Source organism: Melospiza georgiana, chromosome 3 (assembly GCF_028018845.1).
Source record: "Melospiza georgiana isolate bMelGeo1 chromosome 3, bMelGeo1.pri, whole genome shotgun sequence".
Classification (NCBI taxonomy): Eukaryota; Metazoa; Chordata; class Aves; order Passeriformes; family Passerellidae; genus Melospiza; species Melospiza georgiana.
This window is the reverse complement of record NC_080432.1, coordinates 32,254,726-32,277,961: the sequence shown is the minus strand read 5'-3', so window position 1 is coordinate 32,277,961 and position 23,236 is coordinate 32,254,726. Positions and strand designations below refer to the sequence as shown.

Sequence of the window (23,236 nt, the reverse complement as noted above, 5' to 3'; positions counted from 1 at the left end):
AATCTGAGCAGAGGTAGACAGTTGATGGTTCTATCCAATAAGATTAGAGATTGCATCTTTACCTGGTTTGTTTCTTAGGGCCTTGGCCCTCTCCTGATCCATTTGAGGAGCGCTCATTCCCACTCTGTCCTTGCAAAGGTTCTTTTTTGGGGCCATCATTATGCTTCTGTTGCTTACTCTGCTTTTCAGACTTGTTCTCCTTCTCTTTCTTCTTTTTGTCTTTGTCATCTACACCACTAGCAGACACTGGTTTATAGTCAACTCCTGCAACAGACTTATACTGGGCCTTCAATTGAAGAAGTTCTTTAACAGCCACATCTATCTTTTCCTTGAAGAAAAAAAGTAGAAGAATATAGAGAAATCACAGGAATACTAGAGCTCTATAAAATAAATTCTATATGGCTTTATGGACATTCACTGACTGTTTGCAGAAAAATCTGCATAAATCAGTACTTAACTTCAATGTGCTTACATTTATAGGATCATACCTGACAGCATATTTAATTTTAAAAGAACGATTCAGATCTCAGAATTCAAATGCCGCCTATTTTAAAGGTGTAAATTTTTTTACATTTTTAATTCCCATAATCACACTGAATTTCAAAGACAGTTTTAGATTTAAATACATATATTACATTTTTACACTACAGTGTATGTTATTACCTTGTCTGCTTTTTCTGCTTTTAATTTCCTAACTTCATCTCCTTGAAGAGCTACTTTGCTAAACAGGGCTTTAGCTTCAGGAGTGTCTGGACCACTGGGTACCGTGTTTGATGTCTGAGGCAAAGTCCCCTGAGCTGCTGGTGGTTGTCCTGGCTTGTACTCCTGCCCAGTCTTTTCCTTGTAGTCAGCTTTCAGAGAAAGGAGGAGTTTTACTGCTTGGTCTATTTGATCCTGTGTGGAGGACAAATAGCAAGATTTACTGGTGAGAATTAAAGAGAGAACCGGCCAGAAACATTGATTATCAGGCTACGAAACCCACCTAACCAACCAACAAAAAAGCCCCCCAAAAACAACCCAACACCAAAACTAATTTTGCAACGTGGAAATACAGGCAGAAACCCCCCTGCCCCCCAGAAGCACCTAAAAAGCTGCAGGTTTGTCTTGTGTTCTTTTCCACAACCATCGCTGAATCTGTCTCATTTTGAAAGGTCTTGCTATTGCTGCAGCACACTAGGTAGCTGAACAGTCACTCGTCCCAAATACAGCAAGGGATAGTAAAATACATTAAACACTTCTGCAGGGTCAATATCTGCCACGCTCGTGCCTATTCTCCTAGATATGAGAGGTTAAGTTTGACTTTGTACAACTGAGTCAGGAAAGTATCCAGCACCAGAACAGCTCTGTTTGACGTTATCAGAGCCTGCATGACCTGGACATAGGGGAGCTTGATCACTACTTGGTGAAAGATTTCCCCCCAGTGGCCAAATGTGATTACAATTGCTCACTCTAATGCCCATTGTACCTTGGAAGCTTTCTCTGCCTTGAGTCTGCGAACCACTTCCCCTTGCTCAGCTACAGTATCATAAAGTGCTTTGCCATCCACTAAGCTACAGCTTGCCAAGTTACTGCAGCAGACAGGAGATGGAAGTGCAGTGGAAGATAGACAAGGAGGCATTGAGGGTGGATTTCCAGGCTTGTACTCTTGACCTGTCTTTTGTTTATATTCTGCTTTTAGGTTTAAAAGAATTTTCACAGCCTCATCTATTTGTTCCTGAAGCAAGAGAGAAAAAACAGCAGTTGCAGATAAGGGTAGAAATAAGGGTAGAGGTGTTAACACAATAGCTGAGATAACACAAATTACTAGAATGGCACTAACACAGCTGTTGCAATAAAACTTCTAGAGCTATCCTGTGAGTATAAGCTGTTATTACTAAGTTCTGTGGTAAAACCTTTTAGCCAGAATACCCACAAGTTGTATACCAAAGGACCAAATCAGGTAGTGTAGGTAAGGGCTGATTTCTGTGCCATAAAAGCCTCCCATTTAGGTGACTTAGTCCCCTCCAGTTATAGCAGTCCATGAGCTGCACACTGGAGAACAGCAGCAAATATACAGACTCTGAATAAATAATGGTTCTTTGGTCATGATCAGGTAATTCCCAAATCTATTGCTGCCATTCTGCTTCCAAGTTACAGCTCTTCTTTCAAGGTACTGCCTATATTCTGCTTCACTTATCTTGTATGACTAAAAAAAGAACTTATTTATTTTCCACGCACTAACACATAACTCATGCAGTCAGCCATATCATCAGCTCAAGAGAATTTGGGAAAGCACTTCATGGAACTAGCTTAGAAATTCTGCTCCTCAAATTTCACAAAACCTGCCATTGGGTTTTAGCCTAAAATGAGGACACTGCTCCACTCAGAAGTATGCACAGGTAGAACACCTTTGAAGCTTTCTCCGATTTGAGCTTGCGGACCACATCTCCTTGTTGAGCTACTCTGCTGTACAGAGCCTTGCTGTCTACTGCACATGGGGATGGAGGAGCGGGAACAGGAGAACACTGAGGAGGGACAAAGGCCACAGGTGGGCTTCCAGGCTTGTACTCCTGGCCTGTCTGTCGTTTATATTCTGCCTTTAGGGATAAAAGGACTTCCACAGCAGCACCTATCTCATCCTGAAAGAAGAAAGGAAGGGGCAGAAAGAAGGAGGAACAAAGATATAGAGACATAAGATTCTCAAGAATACCATAAATACTTTCATAAAAAGACCTGCAGTACATAGTGGAGTTATTCAGAGAAGTTTTCTCTACTAATTTCCTATTTTAACAAAGTAACTCCTCTTAAGGGACGTACAACCCTAACTGTCCTAAGTAAAATTGTAACAATAAATTAATTTAGATTTTCTCATTTATTTCAATTTTATAGTGCCATCAAGATACTACTACTATCAACATTATTTAACCACTGGGCAAACTATGTTATTTTCCCTCTCTTCTTGCACTGCATTAAAAAGAAAGAAAATAACACAGCTAATAGTAGCTATGTTTGCTATGTACAGTTACATACAGAAAGATTCTCAAAAACATCTGTGGCATTTGGATCTTTACTTTCTCATTTTGGAGCTTTTTTTCAAGGTCTAAACAGCAACAATTCAATCCAATTCAAATTATGAGGAGTCACATAATTTGACCATACCAAGTTAAAAAAATGAAGAATTGCCAAGGCATTTAAATCTCAAGGACTTGATTTGGATAGTTAATCAACTCTTGCTGTTGGGTAAATTTGGTCCATGTTTCAGAGCACCAGCCTAAGAAATACAGGAATTCACCAATACAAACTTGGTCATACAAAACTAACTGAAGAAATGAGTTTTGGAAAACACAAGTCTTGACAGAACAGAGTCCAGTCCAAATGATGACTACTACAAAATCTCTGGATCCATAAGCACCCATTCACCTCCACAGAGAGAGAACAATGGGCTATGCAAACCCAGACAAAACCACAGGATTGTTTTGATCATCACCTTAGACGCTTTCTCAGCTTTCAGTTTTCGGACCACTTCTCCTTGTTCTGCTACTTTATCATACAGGGCTTTACTGTCCAAGGTACCAGAGGTCTCAGGGTTTGATGACTGTGCAGTTCCAGACACTGGAGGATTTCCTGGCTTATACTCCTGGCCTGTCTTCTCCTTGTATTCTGCTTTCAAGGCCAGCAGTTGTTTCACAGCTTTATCAATATCTTCCTTTGCTGCCTTCTTAGCCTTCAAGTCACGAACTACATCACCCTGTGCAGCCACCTTGTTGTAGATGATCAAGTGGCCTTCAGATGATTCAGCACAGGCTGGAGTAGAGGTATGACCAACAGCTGGAGCAGATTTTCCTTTTACAGCTGAACTAGCCTTAAAAAAAAAAGAAGCCAAGTATTCAGCATGTAATCTCGTACAGAAAGAGATGTATAGTATATATACACACACATTTTATGGTACTTTCCTAAACCACTAGTTTACCTCTTTCTTTGCAGTTTCAGCTTTGGTCTTCTCTTTTGACCCAGATGTTGGCATCTCTTTAGTGTGTCCATCAGGGATGTAAATCAAAATGCATGGGGCATCTTTACAGCTGTATGGACTATAAAAAGATTTATAAAAAACACAACAGTAAAGGAAATAAAAGATAAATATCAAACATTTATTGAAACAAATGGGCCACTCTTTCTAAAAGATGCTTTCACACAACTACAAGTTTATCTCTGATATACAGCTGTAATTATCTACATTTACATAACTGGGGATCTGCAATGATTCCTCTTACATGCACGTTTTCATTTTTTTATAATATTTATATGTTTATGTCATAATTGCATGTAGATATTTCAATAGCTTGCTAAGAAAGTGTTACAATTAAGTAGCATGTGCATACCCTAATTGGAAAAATGCCTGTTTTATCCTGTAGCACTGCTACTTAATTTCTGTACTCCAAGTCACAACAAAACCATGACCTCATTACCAAGTCCAGGTTAGCTGGACCTCAAGTACCACACACTTGGCTCAAGACAGTTTGAAGAGGCAGGAATGGAATAAAAAAATAAAAGCCATGCCAGTTCACAGAGATATTCCTCACAAAGATCATAGTAATGAGTAAATATTGGCAGATGACATTACTCTTACCTATGTGTGTGTGTGAAAACACTAAAACACAACAAGCTAAAGCAAATTCTGTGAAGTCTGTTTAGGCCATTCTCAGGTAATTTACCTCACTGGCTCATAGGGCTGATCACAAATATAGAATCCTCTCCTCTGAAGCTGTATGATATCTCCTTTTTTTAACTCCTTAAGGCATGGATCACCCAGCATCAGTTCTTCTTGCTGTAAGTATTAAAAGAAATCAGTCCACGTCTAATAGAGCAAAGGAACAGCAAGAAATAGAGTGGTAGAAGGATAGTGGTGAAGTGGTGATTTCCTCCTTTTCAAAGAGTCAAAATGTTACTTAATTCCAGTAACAGCAGAACAAATACTAGCAAGAAGATGCCACATCATAAGAATGTATCAAGACAAAAACTCAAACTATTGGTTTCAGATGTGTAAAAGCCTGGTAATAACTGAGAATAAACAGGAGTCATATTTTAATTTTGAAATTATGACAGGTTACATGGAAACACAGAAACTAGATACATCAGCATAATTTATCTGTTTAACAAAAAAACAATTCTATTTTCAAAACCACAACTAGAAACAGTGTATTAAACAAAAAAAACAAGCAACATGAAGTTTTGTGGAATTAAAGGGGACAAAAATACAACTCACCTTGCTATTTCGGTTGATATATTGCTTGAAGTCCTCATCTTTACCTAGAACTGGCTTAGTGATCAGATGTTCATAATTAACACAGACAGTTGGGATGAGGGGTGCACGTGGAGTTTCTGCCAACCAAGTGATCTTAGTAGTTTTTTTGAAGTCCTTATTATCTAAGTTCAACTTGGCATTGATAGACACAATTTTTCCACTTGAATTTCTACAGGAAAAAAGAAATTATAATGGTATAGCCTAAATGATCAGTTCTGATTCAATACTGCAAAAGCAAGTGTTCAGAGTTAATTTTGAAGAGTGAATCATAGAAAATGAAAGAGTGCATTCACTGCCATTTAAGTTTTCCATTAATTTTGTTGTCTTAAATATCAATATAGAGTAAAAAGCTTGGGGAGAAAAATCTTTGCATATTTATGTTCTCTATCACTCCATTCTGGCATGGTCTCAACACAACCACTTCAAAAATACCATGATGACATTAAATAGTCCCCTTCCCCACCTCAACAGCTGTGCACCTAAAACTGTGACAGGTTTAGTTTCTCAGTATGCAAAAGCAGTATTTGTTATGGGGTGAAAGTTGTTAACATTCCAGGTGGTTTTTTTCTGTCTGAAAGCGCTGTTTTACCGCGGCAATAGTGCCACAGAATCATGGAGAGCACTGGATGAGAGGGACATGCAGTATCAGGACTGACTAATGATTTCCAACCTGAATCTACAGCAATATACACTCTATGCTAACATGCAGTTTCATGGCATATTTCAAAGTAGATTTATAGACACAGACTCATAGAATGGACATATATTGCCAACCATTAATTCTTTACTATTACAAGCTTCCTGTTAAAATAAAAGACAACAAAAAGCTGAAAAGCAAAATTAATTTCATCTGCCACTGTACAGGTTACCTGTTTAATTTGGTGATGATGATATTGCCCCAATTTATGAATGTAACCACCTCTCCCTCTGCCAGGGTCTCCGCATCTGCGCCCTCAATGAGGACTCTGGAGCTGTACCACACAGGCTTCAACCCAACATCAGCATTCTGTGAATAATGGTTTACATTTCAAAGACAACAGATGAAGACAGAAGATGGACTACAACAGTAATGCAAAGCTGCAATGTTTTTCCACAGCTCTCTCCAGTTTCTTCTTTACAGGCATTGTCCGCATTCCCCTGATAATTCACCCAAAAAATCCGCTGACAGCATATTCCATTTCCATTGCAAGGTCCATGAATCTTTAGGATCTCAGAGGTAAACCCAAATTTTTTCTCAAGTTCCCATTTTGCTAGGCAAATTCCCTTCAAAACTAATTTCAGAACTCTAATTTCTGCTTTTCTATAAGGTTATATATGGACCTTCTTTTAGCTGCATAGATTTGTAAAGACAGAAACTAGAACGACATCACTTATAAAATATTCAGCTTTAAAGTATCTCAACAATTGAGATAAACTTCTATTTTCTAAAAAGGCCAACAGCTGTGAGTTCAGACTTTCTCAGCTGGTCAGGAGTTTTCTATTTGTTTATTTAAGTCAGTGTCGTGGGTTGACAGCCTTTATCCCAATATCGTGTGTTGTGTCTGGCAGCTGTGCCTTTTCTCTCTTCCCCCCCCCCGGCCGTCTTGCTGCGGCGGGGCGGGGAAGAGAGGGGGGGAGTGTTTGACCAGGCCTTTTTGGCTTTTGGCTTTTTGCTGCTTGGCTTGGCTAGCCGCTTTGCTTGCTTGCTTTCTGCTTTTTGCGCTGTTTTTTTTCTTTTCTTTTGTTCCCTCTTTCTTACCCTCCCCTGAAGATACTGGACCGGTTCCGGACCTGACCTGAGACGTCCAGGACACCTGGAGCTTGCAAGAGAAGCTTGAAGCCCTCACCATACACAGTCTGTTTCTTTCCTTTTCTTGTGTTGGGGAGTGTTCTTTTGTTACTTGTAAATAAATAGGTTTTGTTTTCCACTTTGCTCCTCCGAGAAATTCCTTCCCGAACCCGGTGTTGGGGGAGGGGTGGTTGGAGGTTTGTTTTGTGTGGGGGGCTCCCTTTTGGAGATTTCCCCTAATTTGTCCTAAACCAGGACAGTCAGTATTTATTTCATTACATACTGGAGGAAGCATTTACTGGTACTATCAATGTTTTAATATGCTGGCTTGTATCTGACCAAACTTCAGTGTCTTTGAGCCTTGAAGTGTCACAGCTCTCACATTTGCTCAAAACCTGTTTCCCAGTTATCAGCCACAGGCAAGAGGGGAAACCCAATGTCCAACTCTCAGTTACAAGAAATGGCTACAGGAGCACTCAGAGCAACAAGATCAAAACAAAGAAATGAAGCAAAGCCTCAGCAATATTCACTCATTTCTCAGTGTAAGTGTATGTAAGTTAAGGGATGCTTTCAGTGACGTTTCAGCACAATTGACTAAAGGAAAGTATCTTTGTTACTTGTAGCACCAAGAAAGAGTTGTATCAGTAACACACTTCCCTATTGAGGGATATTACTCTGTTTACTGGATACTAAAAGTATCAAATCAGCAAGTTCTTTAGCTTTTGATAAGAACTATTTGCTATACAAATTTAAAAGTCATATTAAAAATCCAGAGATTGACAGAATCAACAAGTTAATATGTTACCTCTCCACATAAAACCTGATTTTATAAACCACTTAAAAAACACCTCACTGTTAATGGATAAAGAGTGCTTACTGTATTATACAGTAAACAGAGCTTGAATAAAATTTAATATTTAACCTCGTGAAAGTTAGCATCAAACAATAGGAAAACTAGCTTGAGTAGCATTCCAGACTTGTAATGACTCACTCTTCTGAAAACTCCCAGAGAGGCCTTTTAGAGCACCTTTTATATGCACTCTATATATTTACAAAAAGAGTTCCCTCTTAAAAGAGCAAACATGTTTAGCAGTTGCACCGTTTTTGACAATTTTGAGGCAAAACAAAAGTACCCCTTGGATAGATCTCTATCAGATTAGCTATCTGAGCAAGCTAAATGCAGGACTACCCTTCCTGACTGTCTCATGCTAAGGTACTTCCCAACCTTACTGAGCTGCAGTACAAGAATATTAAGAGAGTAAAGCAAGAACCTTTGGGTGTTTAGCCACTTCTTTCATCTCCTCTTGAGCTTCAGGAATATTTACTGGGACCACTGCATCTTTCAGTAAAGCAGTATACCGAGGTGCTACTGGGTCTATAACCTACAGAAAACAAATGAGGTGGATCATGAATATATGCCACTGACAAAAAAATGAGATGCTTTACAAAACAATCACCACAAAAAAAAAAAAAAGAATATTAACTGGTATTCTTTATGTTACTGCATTTTTTCAAAGTTTGCTTTAATGTCACTTTCATCCAAAGCTACAGAATAGTGAGAAAGTCATGATAATACTTTACAATTTCCAATCTTTACAAAAATACTCTGAGTAAAATCTGGATTGGGTACTACTGACAGCAGAAGTAACCAAAATTATGCCCCAATGCCTTATGGTGAAGACACAAAAAATGTACTCTGATACAGTTTTACTGTGCACATAGGCTATTACATCTGAATCGCTTTTTCTCTAGTTAACTAAATTTAAAGCAGTAATTTTTAAGTGGAGTTTGTTCTTTTTCCCAGCAGCACAAGACCTGATCTCATACTCATTTTCCAGGCTAGTACTCCAGCAGAATCAGTGACAGAACTGGCCGCAGAGGAGGCACCAATCAAGTCTGCAATTTTATTACAGACACATCAGATACTATAATAAGGCAATACCATAAAATTTACTTCATTTTGATTTCTACAACATGAGTTTGGCAAGAAAAAGGTACCACTAGGATGTCTTCCTGTATTTTTATTGCCATTATCAAACATAGCAGCTGTAGTTTCTCACAGCATTTTTTATACCTGAAATACTGGGTTGTCAAACTGTTCAGAAGAAGCACTTAAATACCTAATTCAAGTAAAGCAGTCATCTAAGGCCAAAAGGAATATCCAGGATCTACCTGGGTAACTAGAAACTGACACAAAGGAAGCAGCTGCTTTTATTAATATGAAGTAATTTTTGCTCTCCTTGGTTTATTCCTGCTCAAATGAAAAGCTACACAGCGATATATTTTTCTATATTTTTGAGAAAATTATTTCGCTTCTAATTACTTGACATTAGATAATAAAGTGATATGATGATATATTTTTAAGAAGACAGACTTTATTAGTTAGTAGTACCTGAAGTCAGGCACCTAAATGTTAGACATACACTTTGAAAAAAGACTTGTTTATGTATCTCAAAATGCAGGGGTATTATATGATTTAATATCATAATTTTGATAGTTAAATGACCAGATTTTATAGTGTTATTACCAGGCTCTTTATTTTATTCATTAAAATTCACAATCCCTCGTCAGGTGCTAAAAATTACAGGATCATGTATAAAATATGAGTTGTCACACTGATAAAGTCTTTGAGCTCAGAATTACCTGTAAGCAGCCAACTGGTTTTTCTCATACTGCAGATAGCTTTCAATCTGCACAGCCACATGTAAATAAAATTGGCTAATAAATACGGTGCTGTACAAGGAGCTGAGTCAGAGGTCTAAGAAACTCATTTTAAAAGTCAATTTAAAAAAAATGAGCCTTGACAGTCCATTGTGGATTCTTCCCCTCAAATCAGTTGTCAGTCATAAATATATTTATGCAGCAACAGAAAGAACCAATTCATAAACCTATGTGTATGTAGCAAATCAAATGCAAAATACATGAAGAATTAAAAGACACATGCCAGACAAGCAAAAACTATTTAAATGAACAGATCTGGGTACTATCTAAGCAAAACCAAGCAGGAATACCAATGCAAAATAACAGGTGTTTCCACAATCACACAAAATATGCAATCCTCATGAAAACAAATCGCCTTATTATAGTGTCCAAGCATCTGCTGCCAAAAAGCAACTCATCATGTTAAGATGCAATATTCCTGATTTGCCATTCAGTCAGAAACTCCAGCAGTGCTGGCTTGATCTCCCCAGGCAGAGCACGCAGTGCGTTCGTCCTTTTGCCACAGAAAGGAAACGCAGCCAACGCGAACCAAATCGGGGAAAATTTGTGTTTATGTTGACAAATCAGCCAAACCAGAGGTGGGCAGCCTTTGAAAACTAGGAATAATGCATTTTCAGTGGGTTTGTAGAGCTCCTGTTATACAAGCAAGTGTGACTGTGCTATGAAGCTGCAAAATGATAGCTTATGCTATGTATGCTTACAGCACTGTAAGCTATATGCTAAGGTAAAAAGCATTAAGTAATACCTTCTTACAGATAGCTCGCAGCTTGAAAGCAGAAAAATGAAATGCAGTTTTCAGATCAGATTTACAGCATTAATACCATTATCCTTTCCCGTACTACTAAGGAAGGCAAGTAAGTACTGGCATAGGAGAATCAATAGGATTAGAGCTTCTTCAGGTTAGAAGGGGGGACATTCCATTTTCCTGAGAGTGTGCCAAATGATGCAGCATACTGCAACTGCTACTTGTTGTGATAAGCACTCCAATGAACGCTGGATTCTCTACATATCCTAGAAAGAGGATATCAGGAGTAGCATCAAATCTGAGTAAGAACATACCTTTTTGTTAAAGGACCAGATTTTATCCCACTCCATATTCACAACAGATCGAGAGGAGCCCTGGATAAAAAAAAACCCGAATCAACGCCACATTAATATAAATATTCTAGCTCTTAGACTAATTTAAAACAAAATTCTTTAAACTGAAAACTCTCTATGGTTTGTTTTCATTAAAAACAGTTTCTGAGCTTGCAAAATAAACCTTCTCCAAGTAAGAAAACTGCAAGTCTGTTTTGCCAACACCTACTCACAGGTGCTACCATTGTTGAAGCAATAGATGTCAAAGTAGCAAAGCTTCAAAAGCAGAAACCTCCCAGTGACAAGTACATTAAGTGAAGCTTCACAAAAATTTATGAAACTTATTGAGGGAGATTCAAAGAATCAGAAGAAAACACTCACCTGAGCAGCAATAAACTGTTTTAGCCCTTCAACTGTCATGCCTCTTCTCAGGACACCACGGACAGTGGGAAATCTTGGGTCATCCCTAGTGGAAAAAGGTATTCCATTAGGGCCATACGCTAAATTCTGTAATTCTGCACTTATCAAGAACTTTACTAATACTGCCACACACAAAAGGCACAGTCTCAGTGTATTTTACTCACTAAGCTCCCAGCTAGGTGAAAGCACCTAACTGAGAAGACTGAGCTCTTATCCATACAAAAAGTATGATGAAGGTTAGGTCTCTCAAAAACTAGCGAGGCAAAAGTTATGTCCCTATCCATTATGTCCCCTCCAAGGGCACCCAGAAAACGTTGCTGGAAAGAAGTGACAATGCTACCTCTTTATATAAGTGATAAAATTCTATTTTTTTCCCTTATGTAAGAAATAAAAAGTCCTGATCTGCAATGTAACATTTGAATTTGGTGGAACATGAATCAAACCTTGCTGAGGACCTAACAGGGAAGCTCAGGGAAGGAAAGGTAAACACCATCATAAGATCAGCTACACCTCTAGGGAAAAAAAACAGGCAGGGACAAAAAAGGATAAATTTGGCTCTAGCCAAGTGGCTCCATGCATAAACTAGGAATCTTCCAACTCAACTGACAACTAGACAGCTAGTCCACCAAACACTGTCTGCAGAAATCAAATCAATCTGAAAAAATTAACAGAAAGAAGGAGGGTGAGGGCAGGTTGGAGAGAAGTGGGATGGATTTGACTAGATGAACAGGACCAGAAACACTTCAATCCAGCCCCTCTTCTGGCATTGTTTAGGAATGACTCCAATGACAACAACCAATGACTCAAGAGTGGAAAACATGTAAATACCACCCACAGCAAGAGCCAGAGTCCAAAAATAAGCTGCCTCATGTTTATTACAAACCATGAATATGTATGTACACAGCTACTGCAGAGTAGGAAACAGACACATTGTATATATATAAGCCAGTTTAATTAATCTATATTCTTTAATATTGTTCAAATATTCATTCAAACTATCCCAAAGCAAAAATGAATGTGCCAGTCACAAGAATCTTAGGGAACAGTGCTGACCTACAGCCATGGAACATACCATCCATCCACAAGGCCTTCGTTGACAAACCACGTGAGCTTCCTCTTGGAGAGCACAGTGTTGTTCAGGTTTAGCCTGCTATACTCCCATATATATGGTTTCCTTATACCCAGAGCCTCAATAATCCAGTAGAATTGTTCATCTCTGTCATGGTATTCAGTTGTTCTCAGTGCATGTGTGACACCTTCAATACTATCAACAATGGGGCAGGCAAAGTCGTATGTGGGATAAACACTGACAAAAAAGATCTTTAATTAGCAGGGTAGAACAAAACACTTTCCTCCCACTGAAACATTTAAACTCAGTGCAGTTTATATTAAAGCATTATAAATATTTCTAACCTATGATCCTGAAAACTTTCAAATCAAGACTAAAATAACACATATACAACTAATAGTCCACAGAAAAATCCAGAGGGCAATATAATTTTAAGATGAAGAAAGCCTTCAAGAAATGAACTGATAATAGCCTTAATATTCAAGCCTAAAAAAATAACCCTACACTGCTAACATTTTTTCCAAACATATATAAGGACTAAAACTGAAATAATATTCACTGTTGACCATAATGGCCATCTCACAGGTTTTAAAAGTAATTTGCGCAAGTTTCAGAAAGTCAAGAGACTCATCACATATTCTAGTTGAAAAATGCTAGCAAGTTCCAAGCATTAAAAGAAATTTACTAAGGAATTGTAAATGCAATTCCTGGAAAGAGCAAAAGCTACAGGCCACACAAGGAGAAAGTGGACATACTTGTAGGTACTTCCTGTGCGAGGGTGAGGCTGGTTTTTACAACGATAAAGAGTTGGATCCCTCATACATCCATTATTACTACTCATATCTATTTTTGCTCGTAGACAACAAGTTTGTCCATATTCAGTTCCCTTTTTCATTTCTTCCCACATTTGTAGATTCTTATTAACACCTAAGAACAACAAAAATACACCATTTTCTAAGGTATTATGAAGCTGATAAAGAATCAAGTCTCATTACTGCAGTAAGAAAAATCAGTGTCATCCCCTCTTTAGACACTGGAATTAATTTTCACACATTTTATATGGTGAATTTTTTAAGTGATAATGAATGGTGATGAATTCATACATACACAAGTTTACTGCCCTGGTCTAAATGTGTACTTAATCCATCCAGCCTTGTAGAGCAAAGCACTAAACACTTTCAAGTCCCTATAAGGACCTTTAAGATATGCAATTTAGTAATCTCACTCATATTTGTTAATAAAAATCAAGCTTTGATACCAAATCAAAAAGGTAAGAAAGCAAGACCAAAGCTTAAAATATCTTACAGTTATTTCTGTGTTTAGATTCCACTCTTTGCTCACGCTCTGCTTTCATTTGTTCTGCAGGAGTATCATCCACATACGCCTTCCCTTCCAGAATAAGCTTCTCAGCATATTTCATTATTGTCTCAAAGTGATCCGAGGTATATGTAAATTGATCTGGCTTGATGTGCAACATGGCAACATCTTCGAGAATAACCTGCCAAGTGTGAAAATGTACACTGTAACATTCAGGAAAGGTAGTTTTCTTACATCTTTATCCTCTTCATGTAAGATGTGGTGTTTTTAATGGTCCATTGTCCAGGAAGGATAAGCCATAAGAATAAGCATGAAAGAAAAGAGAGGCATGCACTTACCTTTTCAAAGTCTTCTTTCTCTTTTTCTGGATTTGTGTCATCAAATCTCATAATAAGTTTTCCTTTGAAGTTAACTTGGTAGTGCTGATTTAGCAGGGCAGCTTTGGCATGACCAATATGCAGATATCTAAAAAGGAAATTAAAAAAAATATATATACACTAGAACTACTTCAGCTAGACTCTTTATTTGTGAGGGAAGGAGAAAGAATGGAAAGCAATACCTAAGTGTAACAAACAGCAAACCTAGGATATTTACTGAAATACTACATGTTTATGAAAACAGATTATGTTTCTTCTGCCACAAATTTAGTTGTTGACTGTTAAAAATAACTAAAACTGTAAATTAGAGTGTTGCTATGGATATAAAGATTGGACTGCAATTATCTCAATTTTTACACACTAACTTAAACCAACTGCTGATGATACCCAGGAGCAGCGACCAGATAATCTGAACCTACCACATTCTCAAGAGTGGAATTTTCCAATTGCTGCATATTTTTTAATATAAGCTATAAAGCTACTGACTAATTTAAACTAAATATAAATCCCCAAATCCACAAAATTAAAATCTCTTACAAAATAGAGTAACATGTCCCTGAAGAACAGCATTTTAAAACACCAGGATTAAGACACTAAAAACTACTAAAGTAAGCTGAGAACAATATATGTTATAGACATACACATACATAATACATAATTCACAATATTTGAGTAAAGTTTATATTGGACTAATAGAGTAAGAAACTCAACTACAGAAGTCACATGATGCTGAACAGCCAGTTTAATGAACAAATGCAATAGTGGAAATTTTATAGACCATCAGGCAACTCCAAAAAGAAACAGAAAATGAAAAGCTGGCTGAAAATTGAGTTTATTATACTGGCTCATCACATCTTCTCTGTGTGGTCTTTAAGGAGTTTGTGCTTAGGTATTCCACACAATCTGGACCCCTGGCCCTCCATTATACATCTGGTGTCAAGCTTCCCCAAGGAAGGCTATCCCATACATCTTTCCTTTCTCAAATCTAAGCTGCCTTGGGAAGCACTGAGTCCCTTTACCCAATTCATAAGGACTGCATGTCCACATCATAGCTCCTGGCAGGGCACACACATCCACTCTCCATACAAATGCCATCCTCCTGTTTCTTCTCATCCCACTGCTGAGCTGCACAACACCATCTCACAACCAAACTCCCTATTCCAAGTCCAGACAACAGCGCAATGAAGTACCGAGGAGAAGAGAACAAACAGCTCTAGTGGAGACAAAGCTTTAAACACTCATTTGGTTTAACAGCCTTGTCTGATAAGTTGATTACCATCCTCACCAAAAAAAAAAAAACCAAAACAAAAAAACACAAACAAAACAAAACAAAACAAAAAAAACAAAACAAAAAAAAAAACCAAAAAAAAAAAAAAAAACCAAAAAAAAACCCCAACAAAATAGAACCTTGGCAAAGTATTCATGTTTCTTACCCACTTGCTTCAGGAGGAAATCTCACAATGACCTTTCCCATCTCTGCGCCAGGAAGTTCAACAAACTTCCCAACATCTGCTTTCTTTTCTTTTTCTGTTGCCTTGAAAACAGACATAATTACAGATTGTATTAGCTGTAAAATTTGATATAAAACTCTAGATAACAACTGCTGTATCAAATTCTCCTTTCAAACCTACAAGCTGCCATATTGGACTCCAAATTCATCTCTTCACAACTTTCACATTACTCAGGACTCCAAATAAAGATTAATTCTAGAGTTTTAAGTTATTTTGTCTACAAATCTGGTCCAAACTGAAAAGTCCCACTAAGTTGTCTAATTTATTCCATAGAAGAAAACAATTGCTAGTTAAGGTTTTGTATCTTAGTGTTCTTAATCTGAACATGATTAACAAATTCAGTCAACTTTCAGTCAAGAACAATCTTTGCAGGTCCATCAGGATCTCAAACTGTCTTTAGAATAAACAAACAATACAGCTAAAGAGCAGTGCTCATTAAAAGAAGAGGGACCATACTTCCACAATTCCACCTACACACTGGACTAGACAACTCATTGCTTTTTAAATTTGAAAGCAACAGCCTTAGCTGTAAACAAGAGTTTAAAAAAGTTTAGTTCACTGTATGACTGCTTACTTTCAGTATTTAATTCTCTAACTTAAAAAGAAAAAATTCTTGCAGTGTATTCACAGAAATAAAGCTACTCTCTCCAGAAGACCTGAGTAAACCTTACCATTTTAACCTTTGGTGTGCCAGCAGCCCACTTGGCTCCTACAGACTGGAAAGCACGTTGTACCTCAAGGAAGCTGTACCACCGCTTTGCATGCACAGGAGCTTTGTTCTGTTCTAACTGCTCTTGCCACGTACCATTATCTGTTAGAAAACAAAGAAGTTTTCAAACTATTAAACTATAAAAATAAAATTATTTTTATCAACAGCAGCTTTTCAGATTGCTCTTAAGAGCAGCAACACTGAAAAAACACCAAAAGCTGTTAGCTTTTAATCCTAATTATTCCCTTTACTTTCAAGTGGAATTGATACAGAAGTGATACTGAATGGTAGATTGTCACCTATCACCTTTAGATATAGAGCTAAGAGAAAATAAAAACCAAATCCATGAAAACAGATCATCAAAGCTTCTTTGACTTCTAAAGAGTATTTTGCAAAGTAACATCTGCCTCTTTTAATAATTCAAAGTAAACACTGAAGAAATTTCCTCTGCTAAGATAATGTCACAGAAAGGTCAATGCAAATAATTTTATGTTGCACACTTTCATATTGAGGCAACAGGTAATAAAAGATGTTCTTGCAATTATTAGCACAAAAGATATTAGAAAAAGTTCCACCTAGGGATTATAGCTCATAAATTTCCAAATGTAGCAACAATTTAAAAAAATAAAATCTAGGATTTCCTAAGCTACACTATTGCCATCACTAGGGATGCACAGGTCACAGCAGTGTGCATGACAGTAGACAGTCTTCATAGAGCTAGAAGTCACTACTAGCTTCCACAAAAAAAGAAAAATTGGGGATTCCTGTTGTATATTGATATTGCAAGCCAGTGAAACACAGAATATAAACCAATACCTTTTAGTACAGCCCAGACACACAAATCTGCAAGACTCAGAGAGTTTCCCACCAAGTAGGTCCGTAGAGACAGACAGTGGTTGAGTTCTTGGATGGCTGAAGGGAACTGGCTGGCAGTGGATAACTTTGTAGCACTGAACTCCAGCCAGTGGTCAATCTTGTTTGAAGGGACAAAAGACAGTTAAAGTTACTAATGGAATGAGAATTAAGCTCATTAAATAACTGAATAATACACAATTGATCTAACAGCTGAACAGAAGATATTAACAGGAACATTAGAATTAAATATATCAGATCATAACATATGTTGAAGGAATATTTAAAATAAATTATACTGAAAAATTCACCAAGAACAATACTAAACAATGAAATTTAATTTCTTCCTTCAGCATGAATCCAAATTGCTGAAAACATCAACTTCACTGAAGTTATTTCCGTTGTTAAAATAATAAGCAGTTCTCAGGTACTCCCTTATCACAAGAGTATATAAAAAATCATCACTCTCCTTTAGCTATTTACACATCATATTTGTGACCTACTTCCTCTTCCTGGTGCTGCTGCTGGTTAGTATATCATTTGCCCCTCAGTCCCTATTTTCTCTTCTTCATCTCCTTTTAGATTTAAAGAAATCAAACCCCTGATCTTCACAAGTCCTACTCCCCACTCCTGCAAAAGTCTTTTCCATCTATCTTTGTACATAAACACAAAAAATATTAAGAATTAGGCTATTTAATAATGAAGCCCTGTATATAAACTGAATCCCTCAGTCCTGCAAGAGACTAAGTGTCTTTTCTCTGGTCCTATTTCATGTGTAACTGTTCTGCAAACTGCAACGGGAATCCTTCCAACGTTCAAGCCAACGTGGCAGGCACAGATGTAATTACAACCTCCACAGAATTCAGTTCAGTCATTTGCAGTTGCACGCCAAAATATGTGCGCCACAAACGCAGCTGTCCCTGCACTTCTCCAAGCACAGTATTATTTTGGAAAGAGGCAGAAGTGAAAAGAAGTATTGTACCAGCCCTGAAAGTGTGTTTGCTGAGGTCTGGGCTTAACTTAGAAACAAAGGATTTGGACAGAAATTTTAAATAGCCACAAGATAACTTACAACTTTTTAATGCCTCACAGGCCAAGTAGTAAGACAACACTTCCCCTGAGACCAGCTATGAGGGCAGAAGAGTGATTGAAGAGTGATTACCACTGGCTTCAAGAAGAAAAGACCTGAATCAAATCCTTCAGTTCCTCCCCAAATTTCAGAGAAGTAAATTTCAATTTGTCTGCTAGTTTCAGTTATCAATTTAAAATTCAGCATATGATTGATTATCCTGAGCTAGACCCAGGAGGAAACCAGGGTCAGAGTTTTGTCTCTCATACACAGTAAAAGCTACTTCAGGGTTTCAATGCCATACAGTGTTCCTCGGTGTTACACTGAAGTGTTACAAGACAGCAACTGATGGCAACAGAGCTGAGGGAAGTGAGGACGGAAAATCCAAGTTTTACCTTCCAACTTGAATTATTTTCTATTAGCAAACTGTCTGCTTAGGAGTTGCTGTTGCAGGAGTGGGCAAGGGCAACCCTTCCAAAGCTCAGATTTCTTAGTCTTTATACAGTTTTCTTAGGCTTTATACTTCTTTATATGAAGGAGGAAGCTTACCAAAGCAAACCCCTCAGCATCCCACATAGCTGGAACCTCAGTCTAACAGTAAAATGCAGACACAAGGTCAAAAAAAAACCCCAACCCCCCCCTGCCCCCAAACTCAGAACAGGCCAAGACAAAAAGGGAAAAGGAAAAAAAAACCTAAGAGACAAGAGAGTGATTCAAGGCCAAGGTGGATGGGGCTTTGAGCAAACTGGTCTAATGGAAAGTATCCCCACCCATGGGAAATAGATGGTCTTTGGGGTCCTTTCCAACCCAAACCATGCTATGATTCTGTGATTCCTTCTCACCTCAGTGTGTTCCAACAGATTTGAGCCATACAACCCAGCAGAGGCAGCAACTCGAGCCAGGTACCGAGCTATTGAATTCACATCAGAAAATGAAACTTGCCTAAAAAAAAGATAGGGGCAAGACAAAGGTAAATTACTACCTCCAGTCAGTTCAACTTTAATTGCATGTACATAGTTGAAACATGTGCAAAGCAAACACAAAATAACTTCCAGGCGAGCCAACAGGTACCAGGTCACCCGAATAGAAAAACAAAAATAAAATAAACCTAGCACAGGAATAAACAAGTCCTTGTTTTTCTATCACCAGAGGGAATAATAACCTTCTAAATGTGCGAGAATTTAGTTTAAGCTGAAAATGTGAAAATAAGACTGATTATTCTTTCAAATACTAAAACTCTCTCCACAGCTGACAGAATTCATAAGTATAACCCAAGCTACAGATTTTCCAGATTATAAGGAGCTAATCAATATCTGTTTTCTTTTCATAAAAGAAGGATCACTTTGAAGAGGATTCCTAGTGAATCAACAGAATTGAGAGGTCTTCATCATGGTTTTAAGGGCTAGCATCAGGGGAAAAAAAAAATCCCTGTTCATTTGTTACTTACTTTACTCAATTCACACTTCACAGAAACCATCCCCTGGTGAACAAACTTCCCTGCCTGTATCTGTTTTTTTACCCAGTCTTCTCCAGATCACAGACTAATTTGAATTTGTTGTCCCCATTCCGCTTATGAAAGCTCTCAACAGATCTGCAGAGGAAGGGCTCTCCAAAGGGAGTACTCCTTTGTTTTCATGTCCCTTTTCTACATTATATACAGTATAAAAAAAAGCTGTACAGTCAGAAATCTAGCTTCCAGTTCATCTAAGATAAATTAATATTTGCTAAAGAGCTTTGGAAGAAAGATGCATCCAGAAACATCAGTTCTCCAGATAATGCTCATCTCTACTCTACAGTCCCACACAGATGCAGATTGCAAAAACAGAGCTCCAGTTGCTTCTAAAACAAGCATTGATATCAACAAAAGGAGTCCCTGCGGGTTTTTTTTTACATTTACCCCATTTAATGGACTGAATGCTATACTCCAACTTGTCCAACCAACGTTCCACTTCTGTTCTGTCATTGTTCTCTATTTCCTTTTTTACCTACTGCATCCTCTATAGAATTAAAAGAATTGTGATAGCCCTCAAGGCTGGCAAAAATCAACAAAAGTTCTGAAAATTATACAGAATGTGCTTGATATATTAACAATTAGAATGTGTCCCATTTTTAGTACAAATGGACCAGCCAGTCTCATTAGGCTAATTGCAGTACAACCTAAGGAATATAGTTCATTGGGAGGGGTTTTTTGGTTTGCTTGTTTTTAATTTTGCTGGCTTTCCAAGCATCTAGGATCTACTATATATATAGAAGATCCATAAAATGTAACTAAAACCCAAAGTCACAGTAGGGTGTTTAAATTATCCCCTACTGTGTAATTAAAAATGTATCCAATTCTAATTTCCACTATCAGATTTTAAGGAAGCTTTTATAAACTGAAAAAAAAAATCATTTCCAATACAGTTTCACTTGAAAAGTCCGTGAAATGCACTTTTATTGTTTTCTCTAATTCATATCAAAACGAATACCCCTTGATTACTCAAGCAAAACTGAATACATGTATGAAAAGGGAAAATGTTACTCTGAGTAAATCTTCTTATGCTTTAAAAGTTGTTATTTTCTTCAGGAAAAACAAAATACTCCCACCCAAACATCACTAATTGACCTCTTTGAAAAAGTTATAAAAAACTTTTTGCAGCCAGTGCTTGCTAATTCCAGGGCTAAGTTAGGAAGAATGAACAGGGAAAATGCAATGTTACAGGCAAAGAGTAGCTATTGAGAGCGACATGAAATGCCACATAGTTAAACATCAGGGCAAATGTTCAAGAAGACAAGATGCAAAAAAGGGACCAAAAAATAATAGCAAACACATAATACAAAAAATCCAAAAGACAAATTATTTCCAACCATAATAAATCAATGTTGAATTGATTTGCTAAAAGCTTTTGCTTGATCTGCCTAGGAAGAACAACTGCTCTGAAATGTGTATGTGCTCAGCACACAAAAGCTGTACTGCAGCTTGTTTTGACAAGACACAGGTACACCAAAACTCTCCATAAAGCCATCAGCACTAAGCAGAGTAGTTTGCTTAGGAGCTATTACTGCAAGAAGTTTTGAAGCTAAGTCTTCAAAAATAACCTTTCAAATAAAATTCATCATCTCAAATGAATGATAAACCTTTTAGGTAGCTGGCTGACAGCTAAGTTTCAGCTAGTTAGCTAAAAATTTTGTCACCTGATTTTAACTGAGCTGCAAAACCAAACATAGAAGAATCACAAATAAAATGTTCTTTCTTGTTCAAGTGAAGTCATTAGAACTAATGGATTCTAAAAAAAAAAAAAAATCAAAATCTGAAACATCCAAAGTGATTTTCACAACATGCCAAACAAGATGCTTCAGCAGAACTGATGCCATGAAATCCATTTAGCAAAAGCATTAGTTGAGATACGAGTTCAGCTGATGCCTCTCACATTGCAGATATACTTTTAACAGGCTTTAAGGCAGAGAATCAATTTTCAAAATTATTACAACCAAGCAAAGGAAAATTAATGCAATACTGAGGTCTGGAATAACTTCTTGAACATAAGCCAATGCAAGGGAAGAGAGGACACTAACACACAAAATTTCTATCTGATGGGCCCGTGATTCTAGACATTATCTACCCAGGGCCAAAGTGCAGAAAAAGAGTGTTTGCTTTACATTTCTGACAAGTTCCATTACAGCCAAAATGAGTGGTTTTGCAATGCAGTAGGAAGAAGGCATGGCAACACTAAATTATTTAATGAAAGAAATATTATCTTAAAGCAAATTATATATATTAAAAATATTGTGTCACAAGAGCACATATATGTATAAACACATATATATGCATATATTTATATATATATATCCATACACTACCCAAACAGTCAAAGGAAAACAAAATCCAAACCTGACTAAGGCTACTTAAGGGGAAAATTTTCTCCTGCAAGTAAAAAATATTCAATTAACTTTCTGTTATGTAAGCTGTATCCCACATGTGCAAAACATACACTGAAGATTATTAAAGCTGTACCAATTAAATCCCAAAATATGACAGGTTATAACCTGTCATATTTCTCTTACTTTTATTCAAAATCACAAATTCAGTGCCATCACCAGGCACAGCAAAAGACAATATGCAATATCAGGTTACGCAAGAACCCCTATGTGAGTTCAGGTCTAACATTTTAAACAGAAACAGTATTTGCAACCAGTAAAACAACCATGACTGAAGGCTGTGAATCTTCCTGTGCTTTGATTTTCTGCAAATCAAATGTACGTAGTGACAAGTTTATTACCTAAGGTTAGAAGACATGGAAATGCTCAGTTGGTGTTAATTGATGCAGAGCAAGTCAGTAACAGCAATACAAGATGAAACGTTGCTTCTATAGCCATTCTACAGACAAGCAGGTATTCCAGTCTATAATGCATTGGTGGCTCTAACAGCATCTTCTACTGAATTAGCTCACAAAATGAGAGTTTGCCAGCAAGTTTGTGAACAATAGATTCCACCCAGTCTTCAAAAAAAAAAAAAAAATCAGTGCTCAAAAACTACAGTTATAATCTGTAATTCTAAATTCATCATGGTGTTACCATACTTTAGGTTACAAGTGCAATGCTCATATGCACAAATATGCTCCTAACTGCAGATACTACATGCTAGAGTTTCCACTGATATGTCAGGCAGCAGGATCTCTCCTCTTGATATATATCCACGTCTTAACTCATATGGAATTGAAGATGACAGTGCAGCTTCCCAAAACCAACAGTATTAGTCCTGCATTTCTGATAGGCATTTGATCTTACTCAGACTGTAAAAAACATCTTTGTGTCCCAAACTTGAAGTTATCCATTCCAATGGTACAGTATTTTTAGAAGGACAGACAATGGAATACTACAAAAATTTCCAATATTCTTTCTACAGTGTGCAGATGGATACACTGAATAGCACTACACAGGTAATTAGCACTTTCCTGACATAACATCATGCCTTTGCTTATACACACACATGAGGGAACCTAAAATGATGTCATCTAAACATTCTAATTTCAGTTCATCACACACGTACAAGCCCAAGGAATCTTATATTATCAAACTTCTCTAT

At 37.3% G+C, this 23,236-nt stretch overlaps 1 protein-coding gene across 6 annotated transcripts in view; it reads right to left on the bottom strand.

The window, feature by feature from the left end:
* Positions 1–23,236, bottom strand: part of EPRS1 (glutamyl-prolyl-tRNA synthetase 1) — a 37,027-nt gene that overhangs the window by 11,033 nt on the left and 2,758 nt on the right. Inside the window, exons 3-23 of one of the 6 annotated variants that reach the window (XM_058019972.1) lie at positions 19,014–19,113; positions 17,067–17,223; positions 16,213–16,352; positions 15,464–15,564; positions 13,992–14,118; positions 13,642–13,834; positions 13,092–13,263; positions 12,340–12,573; positions 11,229–11,313; positions 10,830–10,889; positions 10,516–10,536; positions 8,321–8,431; positions 6,151–6,287; positions 5,243–5,450; positions 4,692–4,804; positions 3,950–4,067; positions 3,467–3,841; positions 2,388–2,618; positions 1,466–1,714; positions 664–894; positions 63–328 (exon numbers count right to left, since the gene is read on the bottom strand). In XM_058019972.1, coding sequence (XP_057875955.1) covers positions 63–328; positions 664–894; positions 1,466–1,714; positions 2,388–2,618; positions 3,467–3,841; positions 3,950–4,067; positions 4,692–4,804; positions 5,243–5,450; positions 6,151–6,287; positions 8,321–8,431; positions 10,516–10,536; positions 10,830–10,889; positions 11,229–11,313; positions 12,340–12,573; positions 13,092–13,263; positions 13,642–13,834; positions 13,992–14,118; positions 15,464–15,564; positions 16,213–16,352; positions 17,067–17,223; positions 19,014–19,113 — 3,429 coding nt within the window. The remainder of the gene's footprint in view (positions 1–62; positions 329–663; positions 895–1,465; positions 1,715–2,387; positions 2,619–3,466; positions 3,842–3,949; positions 4,068–4,691; positions 4,805–5,242; positions 5,451–6,150; positions 6,288–8,320; positions 8,432–10,515; positions 10,537–10,829; positions 10,890–11,228; positions 11,314–12,339; positions 12,574–13,091; positions 13,264–13,641; positions 13,835–13,991; positions 14,119–15,463; positions 15,565–16,212; positions 16,353–17,066; positions 17,224–19,013; positions 19,114–23,236) is intronic. The other 5 variants (XM_058019974.1, XM_058019973.1, XM_058019976.1 and 2 more) reach the window with 5 other exon arrangements.